This window comes from Lichenostomus cassidix, chromosome 1, assembly GCF_008360975.1.
Source record: "Lichenostomus cassidix isolate B80296 chromosome 1, HeHo_3.0, whole genome shotgun sequence".
Lineage (NCBI taxonomy): Eukaryota > Metazoa > Chordata > Aves > Passeriformes > Meliphagidae > Lichenostomus > Lichenostomus cassidix.
Genome location: NC_139479.1, coordinates 63,173,990 through 63,187,429, shown reverse-complemented (window position 1 = coordinate 63,187,429; position 13,440 = coordinate 63,173,990). Strand labels below are relative to the sequence as shown.

General features: G+C 40.5%; 1 protein-coding gene across 3 annotated transcripts in view; it reads left to right on the top strand.

Moving 5' to 3' along the window:
- Nucleotides 1–533: 533 nt before the first annotated feature.
- ATP7B (ATPase copper transporting beta) overlaps nt 534–13,440 on the top strand; it is a 31,170-nt gene continuing 18,263 nt past the window's right edge. For 2 of the 3 annotated variants that reach the window (XM_085060636.1, XM_085060627.1), the window contains exons 1-5: nt 536–1,031; nt 6,889–8,116; nt 9,636–9,863; nt 10,989–11,152; nt 11,989–12,150. In XM_085060636.1, coding sequence (XP_084916762.1) covers nt 783–1,031; nt 6,889–8,116; nt 9,636–9,863; nt 10,989–11,152; nt 11,989–12,150 — 2,031 coding nt within the window. In that variant the 5' untranslated portion in view covers nt 536–782. Of the gene's footprint in view, nt 1,032–6,888; nt 8,117–9,635; nt 9,864–10,988; nt 11,153–11,988; nt 12,151–13,440 lie in introns of all 3 variants that reach the window. The other variant, XM_085060645.1, reaches the window with a different exon arrangement.

The window sequence follows — 13,440 nt, the reverse complement described above, 5'->3', positions numbered from 1 at the left end:
TCCTGTTGTTGCCCAGAGAATTTAAGGAAAATATATTTTATTTATTTCCTTTCTGGCACTAATTGCTCATTTAATTTTGTTTGGTTCATTGGTTTTTAGTAAAGCTTGCTGATGGTTAAAGAGACACATTTTAGAAAATATAAATATTGTACTCACTCTTTTGTTTTCCCTCTTGAAACAAAGAATGAATGTTCTTGTGCCCTGAATGAGTGAAAGACCTTTGGTCTAGGAGCCTTATCTAATTAGGTAACCATGGGCATGTTTTCAGTGTCAGAAGGGGCTGCATTTTCTCCAAGAAATCTCTGGTAATTTCATAGAAGAAGGAAATGGAATAGCTTTCTCCCTGTGTCGGAGCCGTGCTTGTGCACATGGCCACAAGGAGCTAATGCCTGTCTGTGTGGGCTGATTACACACTGGCTGCTGCACACAGGTCATGTTTGAGTAGCTTGTGAAAGGCAGCCTTGGCTGAGCCTGCTGCAACGCCGTGTGCAGAGATCAGCAGTGCCCAATGCAGTTTGGAAAGCAGGAGGGATGCCAATTGGTGGGAAACATTTAAACTGGCAGGGAGAGCAGGTAGCTGAGTGCAGCGAGCAGCCTACATGAGGATCACAGGTTCCAGCTGGGATTTCGTGATGAATGCCTAATGAGCATGTGGATTAGAAGGGCAGAAATCCTCAAGCTGCTGTAAATGTAGCTGAAAGAAGCGTGGCTTACAGGACACCAAATAACTGCTCTCGTAAAACTTTTGTTTGGCGTTGCAATATTTAAAATCCAGAAAGATAATGGAGAGAAAACGGGACAATAAAATGAAAAGGGAACTGTCCTACTTAGCTACTTTAAACGACAGAAACATATCCCTGGTGTCTATTCGTAAGCAGCAGGCAGCTTGTGATGTGCCTGAACTACTGATTATTGGTGAAAAGTCCAAGACGGGAGCTCCGGTGAAAGCGAGCAGTAACTTGCAGAAAGAAGAGAAACTTTTGCAGAGTTACTCCATGGGAATGACAGAAGTCAATACAGTTGAAAGACAGGTCAGTGAGCTGGGGTGTGTGTGTGTGCATGTTGTGAGGGAAGTGGTGTTTCTGAACTGGTGAATTTGAAACAAAGCATGTTGGACATGAGTTGTATATTAAAGGAAGTTAAACCTTCTTTATCTAAATTGTCTCAATCCCCAGGATGGATACCAGCCCCATAACAAGCAGTACAAATGCAAAGTCCTCTGGGGATCCTCTGAAAATAATCTTTGAAATGAGATGTTAATGATGACTTATGCCATAGCAGCTAATGAGCATTGTTTCAGCTCCACCTCTAATAATACAGAGTGGTGATTCTTAGGAAGGAAACATAATAGTATTTCTCCTTTTGAACTGCAATTGCTTGAGTAGTTTGACAGAAGCTCATACCAGTTTATTTTCTGGAATAACAGAAACTGCAGAAACTTTAAAAGGTCCTTATTGTGGGTAAGTAGTTTATTTATATCCACTAAGTGGGTGCCAGTGAAATTTTTGATAATTACATATGGGACAACTTTTTTTAAAATTCAGTGTTGTATATAACTGTGGATTTTTTTGAGATTAATTGCTGTGGTGGAGAAACTTTGAAAGATCAATGCTGATAGAAACATGATGAGGTTTATTATTTTAAAAGCGTTTTTGCTGTTTAAAAGGTATGTACATTGCAGTAATGTAGTTTGGATCAGTGAATATTGTAAATATTTAAGGAAAAGAAATTCAGAACAAAGCTCACTTGGGTAGAGCATGGTGCTCATAATGCCAAGGTTGTAGGTCTGATTCCCATATGGGCCATTTGCTTCAGAGCTGGACTTGATGATCCTTGTGGGCTCTTTCCAACGTAGAATATACTCTGATTCTGTGTTTTTGTGTTCTGTGAATCTATGTATGCTTAGAATGGCTCAGATAGTGTCAGATTGGAGTGAAATACCAGCCAGAAGAGACCAAATATACCTGAAAGTTTTCTCTGCCTCAAATTACTTTTTGTATTATAAATGTTTGCTAGAAAACAATCATGACATAAATGGCTTTGTTCCACCAAAGGATCTTGGTATTCAGTTCACTGGGATATAGGTGTTGCTTGTACTAGAGCTGTGAAGAACATCACAAAGAGGTTTGCCTTGTTTTAATTCTAAATTAAAAACATTTCATTTACAGAAAGGCTTTCGCATAAAGCAAACACGGTTTATACAGCTCTCTTTAATTTAAAAGTGCCTGTTAAGATCTCTGAGGTTTGTTGACTGCAGTGCAGATGACATTTCAGTATGACTGGCTGCAGCTCCCTAAATCTTTCCCCATCATCTGTACTGTTAGAGAAACCTGATCCCAGATGGAGAACTGCAGTTCCTTGGCAGAAGGATTAGTATAATTAACTTAGTATTTTGGAAACAAAAGCCTCATAAAGGCTGCTTTGTAGTAATATTTTCATTGAATCTTGATATTCAGGTGTAGGAGGTGTTTTTTTCTTTGTTTAAGACTCAGGAACTGTTTGAAAAATAAAAAATTGTGTTATGAGTAATTACTGAAAATAGTAGCTACCAACATTTGTTAATCTTCATTTGGGGGAAGAGAGGAGAAACAACAACAAGATAAGATCTAATACTTTTAAACAATATGCTCTAAAGAGATGGACTGAAAAATGTTAAGGAGGATGAGGATTGAATTTCTGGCCACTCAGAAGAGCTGCTGTTACAGGCACGAAATTGAAGACTCGTGACCTTTGATGTTTTTGTGGCTGCTCTGCCCTCGTTTTGTTGTTCACTGTCTGCCTGTAATAAACTAGGAAACATCTGAAGCGTTTAATTATTAGTATGTGGCTTTTCAGTTGTGTGCTGCCGCCGCCTGAACACAAAGCCATGAATCAGGCAGTTGTGAAAGAAGGAAGTAGGGAATGTAAAACACAGATAAGATAATTCTTCAGCAGTTGTGTGCTCAAAGGTAAGAGGGTGATAACTGATTTCAGCCCACAGAGGTACAGGGAAAAGAGCAGCCCAAAACTTCTGGACATAGTGGATGAGAGGTCAGTGAGCTCCAGCATTTGTGGGTGAGCAGGCAGGGAAAGGCAGAGGAGGAGGTGCTGAGTGGGCCAGGTCCCATCTCCTCCCCAGGGTGATTGCCTGGCATCACAGTGAGGAGTCTGGTGCTTGAGTTTCAGGGTGTGAAAATTGCCATCCCTGCAGCCTAGGCGAGTGAGGGCAGGAGAGCAGTGCCAGCCAAGGGTGGAGAGCCTTGCTGGATGAGCAGAGAGAAGCAGAGCTGGATCTTGGTGTGGGTGGTGCTCAGGGTGCTGTGGAGTGCACCTGTGAGAACCTCAGCCTTGTGCTGCGGAGTCCAGGAGTGTTGTACTGGTATTTTGGAGGTGGCTGCACCTTTTGGGAAGGGGAAGTGGGTAGGATGACTTTCCTACCAAGAGTTCTGTGCCAAACCAGTGCTCAAGACTTTGTTGTTCCAATCCAGCAGCATCTCCCTGCGCTGCTCTTCCTCCATGTTTTCACAAAAAGTTAGTCCAGCAACAGGGCATATTCCTGTGGGATGATCTTCTTCCTGCTGACTGGATGCAATCAGAAAGGGGAGCAGGAGCCTCTGCCTCTTCCAGCTATTCCCGTGCCCTGCTTTGCCCCAGGACAGGCATGAGTGCTACAGCCCCTGTCTAGAACATCAAGGGTTGCTCTTCATGCCTTGTTTTTTGCTTTGAAATCCTCATACTGGGACTTAGGCTTCAGATGCTATGCTCTTGCACAATTGCTACTCATCTTGGGTCTAGTTCAGAGCTGTCTCCTGTAGATTCAAGTGTTTTCCAACCAGCTCTGGTGTTTCCTTTAAAGTTCTCTCCATCTACTACAGTGTCCGTGTCAATGGTTTCTCAAATTTCTTCTATTTTTTTATATTGTTCATATGAGCTTTATAACTTCTTTGTGTCAGGATTCTTAGCTTTCAGACTAGAGCCTTGCTCTGCTATGCACATTCAGTTCCAACTTTTACATGTAGAATAAGGGAGGGATTGTCATCATCTAGTGCATAATTATTTACATATTCTTTACATAGATACTGTAAAAATATGCCTGAGGCTAGTAGGGCAGCCAGACTTGGTGTATACCTGCCCCTAAACGTGAGCCATTCTCCTTTGGTGTGAGAGGCAAAAGAGTAACTATGGCCAATTCTTTCACACATTCCTTTCTGGATGTAGAGTCAGATGCATTTCCATTATTTTGTTGATATTTCTCTCCAGGCAGAAACAAGCAGAAGGGGCAATGACTGAGACTCCTAAGCAACATTTGTGGCATTTTTGGAGGTGATTGCTTCTCTGATCCTCTTGCAGATGGTGTCTCTGAATTACTGTACAGCCTCATAGATGCCATGTCATGTGTGGGTGTTAGCTGGTATCAGAAAACCCTCTTCTGAGAGCCAGCATATACCTGAGGAAAACTACAGACACATTTCTGCAAGCCTCATCTTTGTGTCCTTACATGAATCTGCTGTTTTCCTCTTGTCTAGTGTAGAAACACCCTTCTTGCAAATACACAGATGTATTGGTGCCCCTCCTGTGTTTGTTTTTTTTTTTTTTTTGAAGCTGTTGAAAACAATACTAAAGGCTTTGTAAATATTTAATTTGTACCTGTGCAAATTTCTTGGGTTGGGTGGGAGATTCTTCTATGTTTTGGCACTTGTGTGTTTTTGGTGGTTATCTTTGTAAGGGAAAGAAGGCTTTTCTTTTTTCTTATATCCACATCCCCTCTCTATTTCTTCCTTGTCATTTAAAAACTTGTGTGCAAGGATTTTTCTCCCACAGAGCATAAATATCTGGTTTTGTCAAGTAGCAAACAAAATATTTTTGCAAATTTTCTGAATGCTGAGGTAGCTTTTTATGCAAAATGTAAACCAGTGGCCAAGTTTTGAAGTTTCAGTGGCTTACAATGCATTGAAATAGTAGAATAAGTCCTTGCTTTTATGCTTTTCAAAAGACTGGATAATGAGAAATACCCTTTAATCTTTTTATGTATTTAAATTGCTTTTATGTCACAGGCACCTAGGAAAACTGATACTGTTAGTGAGCATGGGGGTGGAGGGAACACAGGGGAGGACATAAGGTCTGTGATGGCTCCTGAATTTCATCTGCAAGTGGTGGCCAGACAGGCAGTGAAACAGTGAAGGATGTTCCTCTCTGGGAGGTGTAAGGAGAGCAGTGTCCTGGGTGCTGCCAGGCCAGTGGGAGGAAGAGGCAAAAGGGAATGCTGGAACTGAGATATTCCTGTGACTCTTCTTCCCCAGCATTCTTGGAGAGCAGCCTTGAGGCCATGCAGAAAGGGAGGGAGCAGCAGGGAGAGCTTGCTGTCAGAATAGTTGAGGGGCTGCATGATAATCTTGAGGAGTTGAACTTCCTCATTCCTCCTCCTGTTCTAGCAAATACAGTACAGAAAAGGCTGAAAGCAAATTTCTTGTGTTAATATTTTGCTGTTTTGGTTGTGACCCCAGACCTCATTATTCCCAAGCTGTCTAAGCGTGAAACAAAATCAAGTTAATGAATTTTGAATACTGCGTCAAATGAATTGGATGCAGTCTAGTGTTAATAAGCAGCCTAAATGCTTCTCATCCATGCTGTGGTATTGAGGAGAGAGTTTTCTTGTGAGTCACAGGAACAGGATCTGCAGTACTGAGCCTGATCCGGTGGCCTCTTCCCCAGGCTCTCCCTGCAGTATTGCCCAGCATCAGGTGTTTTATTGAATGCCAGAGAGCCCATGGCATTGCAGGCAAGAGAGTAGGTTTATCCTAGTAGCTTTCATCTAGATCTTTAGTATTTAAAGTTGCCTTAAATCATGGATGGGAATTTTCATTTTCTTCCCATGGAATCTGACTATCCAGAACTTGTCCCTGCCCTTTTCAATCTTCCTCATCACATGGCTCCAGCAATTGGAGACACAGTCTGTGCTCTCAATACCTGTACTGTGAGAAGCACTGGTGGTTTTACTTTTTTTTTAATATTTCATTTTCAATTGAATCGAGTGCATTCAGCTGTAGTGTTCTAGTATTGCAGAGCCTGTGATCTGACTGAGAGATAGTTCACTTCTGGCTAATATATTTCAGTACTGGCTATCCTGAAAATCAGTGTTGGATCAAATCAGTGAGTTACTGTTACTCAATTTATAGTCTTTCTTAGGTGCCTCACAAATAGGTAAATAAAATTAAACCATAAGGAAAATATCTGCATATAGTTCTGTGTCTTTCAAGGTCTTTATTGGATATGGATTTCAAGTTAAAAGGTCTTTATATAATAAATGCAGAGAGCCCAGGCCTTTGCGTTCATGCATATAGCTCTTCAAATATCATGCAGCTGGCCCTCCCTGCACCAACTTGTTTCAGGCTTCTGGAAAAGCCATGATTCTGTTTTCTTGGGGCTTTTTGTTTTCTTTGGTTTGTTTTGAGCTCCCCTGAGAAGCAGCAGGTTGGCCAAACCAGGCCAGTTTATGACCTTTCTGGAGAGGCAGTCAACACACTCTCTACTGTGACCCACTGTGCCAGCAACAGTGTGCTCTCAAGAGCAGCTCAGGCTATGTGATGGAAGTGTCCTATGGCTGCAGAGAGTTCAAGTTTTAATTTATGGTTGGGGTAAGAATATTGAGTCAATTCTGCTTTTATATCCCCTCATCAGTATTTTCTAAATTGCTGCTCAAGAGACCTGTCAGAAGTCTGATTCATCATCATGGGCATAACTCACTGGTAATATATTCAAAGTGCAAAAATAACATTGTAAAGGATTTTGGCCATATGGACTGACTTGAGAGCGCTTCTAGTATGTGCTTGAGAGCATATGCAGACTGTAGCTGCTTTTACAGGGCTGAAGATACATGCATTTATTTATACTTTTCCTCTTTCTTCTTAGGCCTTGTCCAACACTGATTCTCCTCCTGACTGTGAGCTGAAGCCTACAATGAAACATAGTTTTGCTTTTGATAACATGGGCTATGAGGAGAGCTCTGAAACCATGCCCTCTCCACCTTCCCAAGAACATACTGTGGTAGTCAACATTGTGGGAATGACTTGCCAATCATGTGTGCAGTCAATAGAAGGCCGAATTTCCAAGGTGAAGGGCATTTTGAGAATTAAAGTCTCCCTTGAACAGAGCAATGCTGTTATCAAGTATCTGAAGTCAGAAATAAGTCCTGAACAGATTTGCCAGGAAATTCTGGATATGGGCTTTGATGCCAGCATAGCAGAAGAGAAGTTGACAACAGTGACTGTAAATTTGCCAAGCTTGAAAGAAGCAGTAGTTAAGCTTCGGGTAGAAGGCATGACATGCCAGTCTTGTGTCACCAACATTGAAGGAAAGATTAGGAAATTGCATGGTGTAGCAAAAATCAAGGTGTCACTTGATAACCAAGAAGCAATTATTGCTTACCATCCTTACATCATTCAGCCTGATGACCTCAAGAGACACGTCAGTGACATGGGGTATGACTGCACCATTAAAAGTAAATCAGCCCCTCTGAAGCTGGGTGTCCTTGATCTCCAGCGCTTGCAGAATGCAAACCACAGGGAGACACCAGCAAGTCTTGAGAGTGATAGCCTGGATCCTCTGGTCACTGAGAAGAGTACCACAGCTACAGTGACTGTACAGATAGAAGGCATGCACTGCAAGTCCTGTGTCAGAAACATCGAAGGAAATATATCAGATCTTCCTGGTGTAAAAAGTATTAAAGTGTCTTTGGAACATAAATGTGCTGTGGTACAATATAGCCCAAATTTAATCACCCTGTCAGCTTTGCAGCAAGCTATTGAATCCCTTCCACCTGGAAACTTTAAAGTAAGCCTCCTTAATGGTTCAGAAGCAAATAAAGGAGCATCTCCCTCACCTCCTTTCACATCCAATCTTGTCAGACAGCCGCTGCCAGGGACAGCACATCTGGCTATTATTAAGATTGATGGCATGACCTGCAATTCTTGTGTACAGTCCATAGAAGGGGCCATATCACAGAGAGAAGGAGTGCAACGTGTAGCAGTTTCTCTAGCTGGCAGTACTGGGACCATACATTATGATCCAGCTCTCACTAGTGGAGAAGAGTTAAGAGCTGCCATAGAAGACATGGGATTTGATGCCTCTCTGCTGACAGGTAACTTTTTTCTTCTATGGGTAGCATGCCAAGTTGGGTCAGGTAACATCTGCATGAATTCTCCTTTCTGGAGAGAAACTCTTAAAGCATCACATTGACATTGTCTTTTCTGAATGACTGGCCTGATCCAGCCTCACTTAGCAAGGGAGAGAGGTTTCAGCTGTAAAGCACCTTATTTTGGCCATTAATAACTGCAGCAGTGGGTGTAAGAGTTGAGTTACGTTATGAAACTGAAAGGTTCGAGGTACAAAGTGTTTCAAATATCTCATCCACTTACTCCTGAAGCAGGTTTCCTCCTATGTCTACAGGCTGCTGAAAGTAGATCTCTCAAACCAAATGTTTTAATTTATGTTCCAGAATATTAAAACCTACAAACTTAATTAAATCCCTTTCATTTGAAACCACTTTTCACTTAGATAAAACTACTTTTTAGTGTCTTTATCCTTCAACCTTTATTTCTTGAGTATTTTTACCTGCCTTACTTCACTAAACCTTACTTTAAGCGAGGTAACTGGCAAAATGCAGGTACTCTTTGGTGGGAGGAGCTGCTTTTACATTTCAACTGCAGAAGGGTGTGCATTTTGTACATGTGCATGATGTTTAAGAAGTGGTTTTGATGCACAATCTTCTCTCTAGCAAATTTCCAATGTGGTGATTTTTATCTGCTTCAACTAAACAGATTCGCTTTGAAATACTGATGTAGTTGATGTAATTCATTTGATCCCAACAAACCACATCCTATTCACTTCTCTCATGGGTCCAATCCCTCTGAATCTGTGGTACTACTATAAAAGAGCAGGGGCCTCTATGTGGTGTTTAATTATGATTTGTTTGGTTTATAATTTGTTGGTAGGAGACCTTCCAATCCATCCATGGAAAAGGAGGGACCCCCCTGTGTTTAACATGTTTAGAAGCAGCTCCTGCTCCTTTACACAAATGTCTGCCCATGGGAAGCAGTTTGTGAACACAGCTGGAGCTGATGTGTCTGTTCAATATCTGGCAAAGGATAAAAATGTTTGCAGGAGGCCTGTTTGTGTTCAGGTTTCCTGGGTGCTTCCAGTACTAATTTTGCAGTACTTGCAGTGTAAATACTGTGCCATAAGGAGAAACCTGTTGAGAAGCTTGTTTTCCTTGTTTGAGATTAAGTGATATCAGTCTTGCATAGATGGCAAAAATGACTGAATGGATTTGACTGGACCCTCTAGATACCAATATATCTTTATCAAGTGGACGTAGCTGTCAGCTCTAGGCATTGAAACTGGGGGGAATCATTTGCCATCTGAAAATGGAAAGCTAGTTCTGTAGAGTTAAGTGGTCATGCAGGTGGTACTGGTGAACATGTGTTTTTATAAGCATAGTTAACAACCTATATTATTTCCGTGTAGAGACCAAGGTTATCATGTCACTTTCCAAACAATTATGAGGGTTTGTGTGGTCGATAAATGTGACTTGTTTGTACTTTTGTGTCATCCATACACACTGTAAATAGTGTTTCTTGAGTGTTGTGCATTTATTCAAGATACTGCCACTGGAGAAGGCAAGTGCCAGCCTGATGCCAGAAAAGTTGCCGTGCAGCCTCAAACTCCTCACCAAGGCTATGCTTCAGATGGTCTTCCAGACAATGCTCACCTTGATGGGCCAAACCAGATCAGTGGAGCAACAGATGAAAAGTGTGTTTTGCAAATCACAGGCATGACTTGTGCATCGTGTGTGTCTACTATTGAAAGAAATTTGCAGAAAGAAGATGGTAATAAATTTAAGATTCCTATAATGAGTCTGTAAGGGACAATGGGATGGAAAAGGTATTCTGTGAGATTAATGAGGAGGCTGTCATACAGCATCTGAAGGTTAAATAGACTTAATGCTCTTTCTTAGTGCTAATGTTACTGTGTCCCTGTTTAACAATCCTACTGCCCTGGTGGACAAACCTGATGAACGTACTTGTATTGTAACAGTAATTTGTTGTAATGTGCTAAAAAATTCAAATAAGTCTGAAGACAAGGACAGAGAAATTGTTCTAATTTAGTTTTCAGGGTCTTGTTGGTTTACAAAGCAATCCATCTCTTCTAGAGCCATTGAGAGCTCTGGCATGTTTGTGATGTGAGACTTACACTTCAGGGCATATTTGCACAAGCAGGAAGAAACAAATGTATGGCTCCACTGCCAGGGTAAGCTTAGGCACAGTGGTGTTTATTAGTCGAGAAATCTGCAGGCTGGAGCTGCCTTTCCTCTGGCCACATAGAAGGTTAACAGTTGAGCATTAGCAGTGTCTGATTTCATTTGTGTCAGCATGCTTTTGAGGGGTTTTGCATGTTGATTACTGTGTCCCCAGTCTCCCAGTGGTGGTCTCACTGCCTTGATTAAAAAATAAAAAAAAATTAGTTCTTCAAAACAATTTTTTTTTGCCTTGTCATTTTTATGTTTTGCTTTTCAACTCTAAATGTAGATTTCTATGGGGTTTTTATTTATTAAAAAAATAAGGAGGAGTGGAGAACAGGAAAATAAAAAGGTCTAGCATTGTGCTGTAGGGTTTGTTTGGCTCTAGAGTCTAGGGTAGATCTTGCAGCAGTGGGTGTAAAGATTGCTTCCAAAAATCCTGTTTGTCTCATTAGATCATAGCAAAATTCACCTTCTTCCATGTGTAAATCTTGCAATTCCCCTCATTGCTAAAGGAAAACACAATGTGTCTGAGTGTCTGCAAAGACTTTGCTGTTGTGACTAGGGCACAACACTAAAAAGAGGCAGAAAGAAATTGTTAGGTTTATAACATTTCTAAGTTGTTACAGTCCTCACTGACAGTCACTTGTAATATTTTTTTTTCTTTCCCTCAAAGGAGCTACATTATCTAATATTCTTGTTATTGCCGCTGCAGGAATTGTTTCAGTGTTGGTAGCACTGATGGCAGGTAAAGCAGAGATAAAATACAAGCCAGAACTCATACAGCCTCTTGAAATAGCACAGCTGATCCAGAATTTGGGTTTTGAAGCTACCATCATGGAAGATAATGCAGAAACAGACGGGCAGGTGGAGTTTCTTGTAAGTCATGTGTTTCTGAAATTATGTGTTGGTTTTGGCAAAGTCAGGTCTGGAAGACTCATTTTCTTGCAAATACCTTTGCTTGAGCAGTTGTGGCTTCAGCAGCTCAGTTCTGGCTGATGACACTATTTTTTTATTAATTGCTGAAAAGACAAAAACAATTTTTGTGTCTTCAAAGAAGCTATCCAAATGCACTGGAATAAAAAGTTATAGTTCTATGTACAGATTAGACTTTTCTCAGCAAGAAATGAAACAGAAATTTTCTGTTAAGGCACTTCAGTACAGACTCTGTGTAACTGAGAATATGTCAACAAATATGTATTGCTAACGTTAAGGACTTTGTATAGACGTCTAGGAACTTTGGGTAAAATCAGTAAAATTAGTAAATTGTTTATATGAAGAATGGATTCTTTAAATACAAATTTTATTCTCTGATAAATACTTACGGTAAGACAGGTAACAACAGTCTGCTGTTGTGTTAATAGATCACAAAGTGGGAACATGCCTTACTGAAGCCACAGGAAAATATACATAAGCAAGATGAAGTTACACATACAGGGTTTGGCTCTGGCAATGTTAATATAGCTGTTGATAGAACTATATTAGTTATACTTTTACAGTTAATACCATGTCTGGGTGCTGCCATAAAAATACACAGCTGTGACTATATCTGCCATCTGCACAGTTTTATAACAGAAGTGGATAGCTTTGTTCTCAGCTTTATATCATTTAAGACAGCCATATAAAACCTTTATGCCAAGGCCTTGTCTTAAGTACACCTACAAATGTGGTGAATGTGGGGGATTGCTAACTACCAAAAATTATTTTATCTTTAGATTACAGGGATGACCTGTGCTTCTTGTGTTCACAATATTGAATCCAAACTCATGAGAACAAATGGCATATTCTCTGCCTCAGTGGCTCTTGCAACTAGCAAAGCTCACATCCAGTTTGATCCTGAAATTATTGGACCTCGAGATATTATAAAAGTAATCAAGGTAGGCTTTGGAAATTTTTTATGTATAAACAATTATAAGTTAAAATTTAAGGAAATAATGCAGCTGATATTTGAGAGGCTTCACTGATTTTGTAGATGCCATAGTTATTGCCCTATATTTTTATGCTCTTGTGGTGAAGCTGCTGTGCTCCACAGGAATGCATAGACTCCCAGGCTGTTACTCTAAAAACACACACACAAAACTACAAAAAGAACATTTTTTTCATCTGTATCTGGCAAAAGTGTTATATATTCATTTTTTGCAATTCTGTGTGTAGAATCACAGTCATTTCAGTGAAATGTTGATAATTCAGAAAAAAAATACTTCTTACTCTTGACAGTGAAAAAGGCTGCAAAAGTTTTGCCACAGCTCATGCCACAAGTATTACATATCTCTGTATACACTTGCATCTATTGCTACATCTTTTTAAATCAAAACAGATTGTGATACAGCCTGATACTAAATGAAAAAAATCCTGGCTTACCAGGAATCACACAGGTCATAAAATCTGCTGTTATCATGGCCCAGATGTGGACAAAACTTTTTTCTTCTTTTGTCCCACCAGAAGGGAAGAGATCATACTGTATGAGGTGCATGCAGTGAGTAGTCAGGAGGACAGCTGAGATTGTTTGCCTTCCATGCTCTAGAGTATTTACTCAGAAAAAAGCTCCTAGATCACAGAACTGATGCAGCAGCAGTTATAAACATGTTAACTAGTAGACTGTTGAGGCTGGCAGAGTAGTTCTCTAAAGCATATTTTGCCACAGAAGCATTTCATGGTGCAGGTAGGAAGTTTAAATTTATTGTTCTTGCAAGCATGCTTTGGGTTTTAAGGGTGTTTTGGCAGGAGGCATGGCTCTACTGCAATAACTCACCCAAGTGTTAGTCAAAACTGGGTTTTTGCTTATATTTGTTTCTGGTATGCTTTGCTCTGCATTTTGTTGTTCTACAGGTTTAAACTGATTTTAGACACTTCAGCTTTCAATTTCAGGTGTATCTATTAAACTGTAGTGTTAGGGACTTGCTCACAAGGTTGTCTAGCCCAGTGGCTTGTGCATTTTTACTTCCATTGTGGTATGTCCCATCTCTCTTAGTTATTCCAGTGGAGGTGAAAGGGCATTTATTTTCCTTTAGGAGGAACACAGCACAATTCCACCTGTCAGTAGAAGCTTCCTGTGCCTAAGAACTGCCACACTTACTGCATCTATGCAGTGTGTTCATATATAGTACCAGAAATCCTTTGCAGTCCAAATTTTGACTACTGACTGAAATATCCTCTCATTTTGGCAG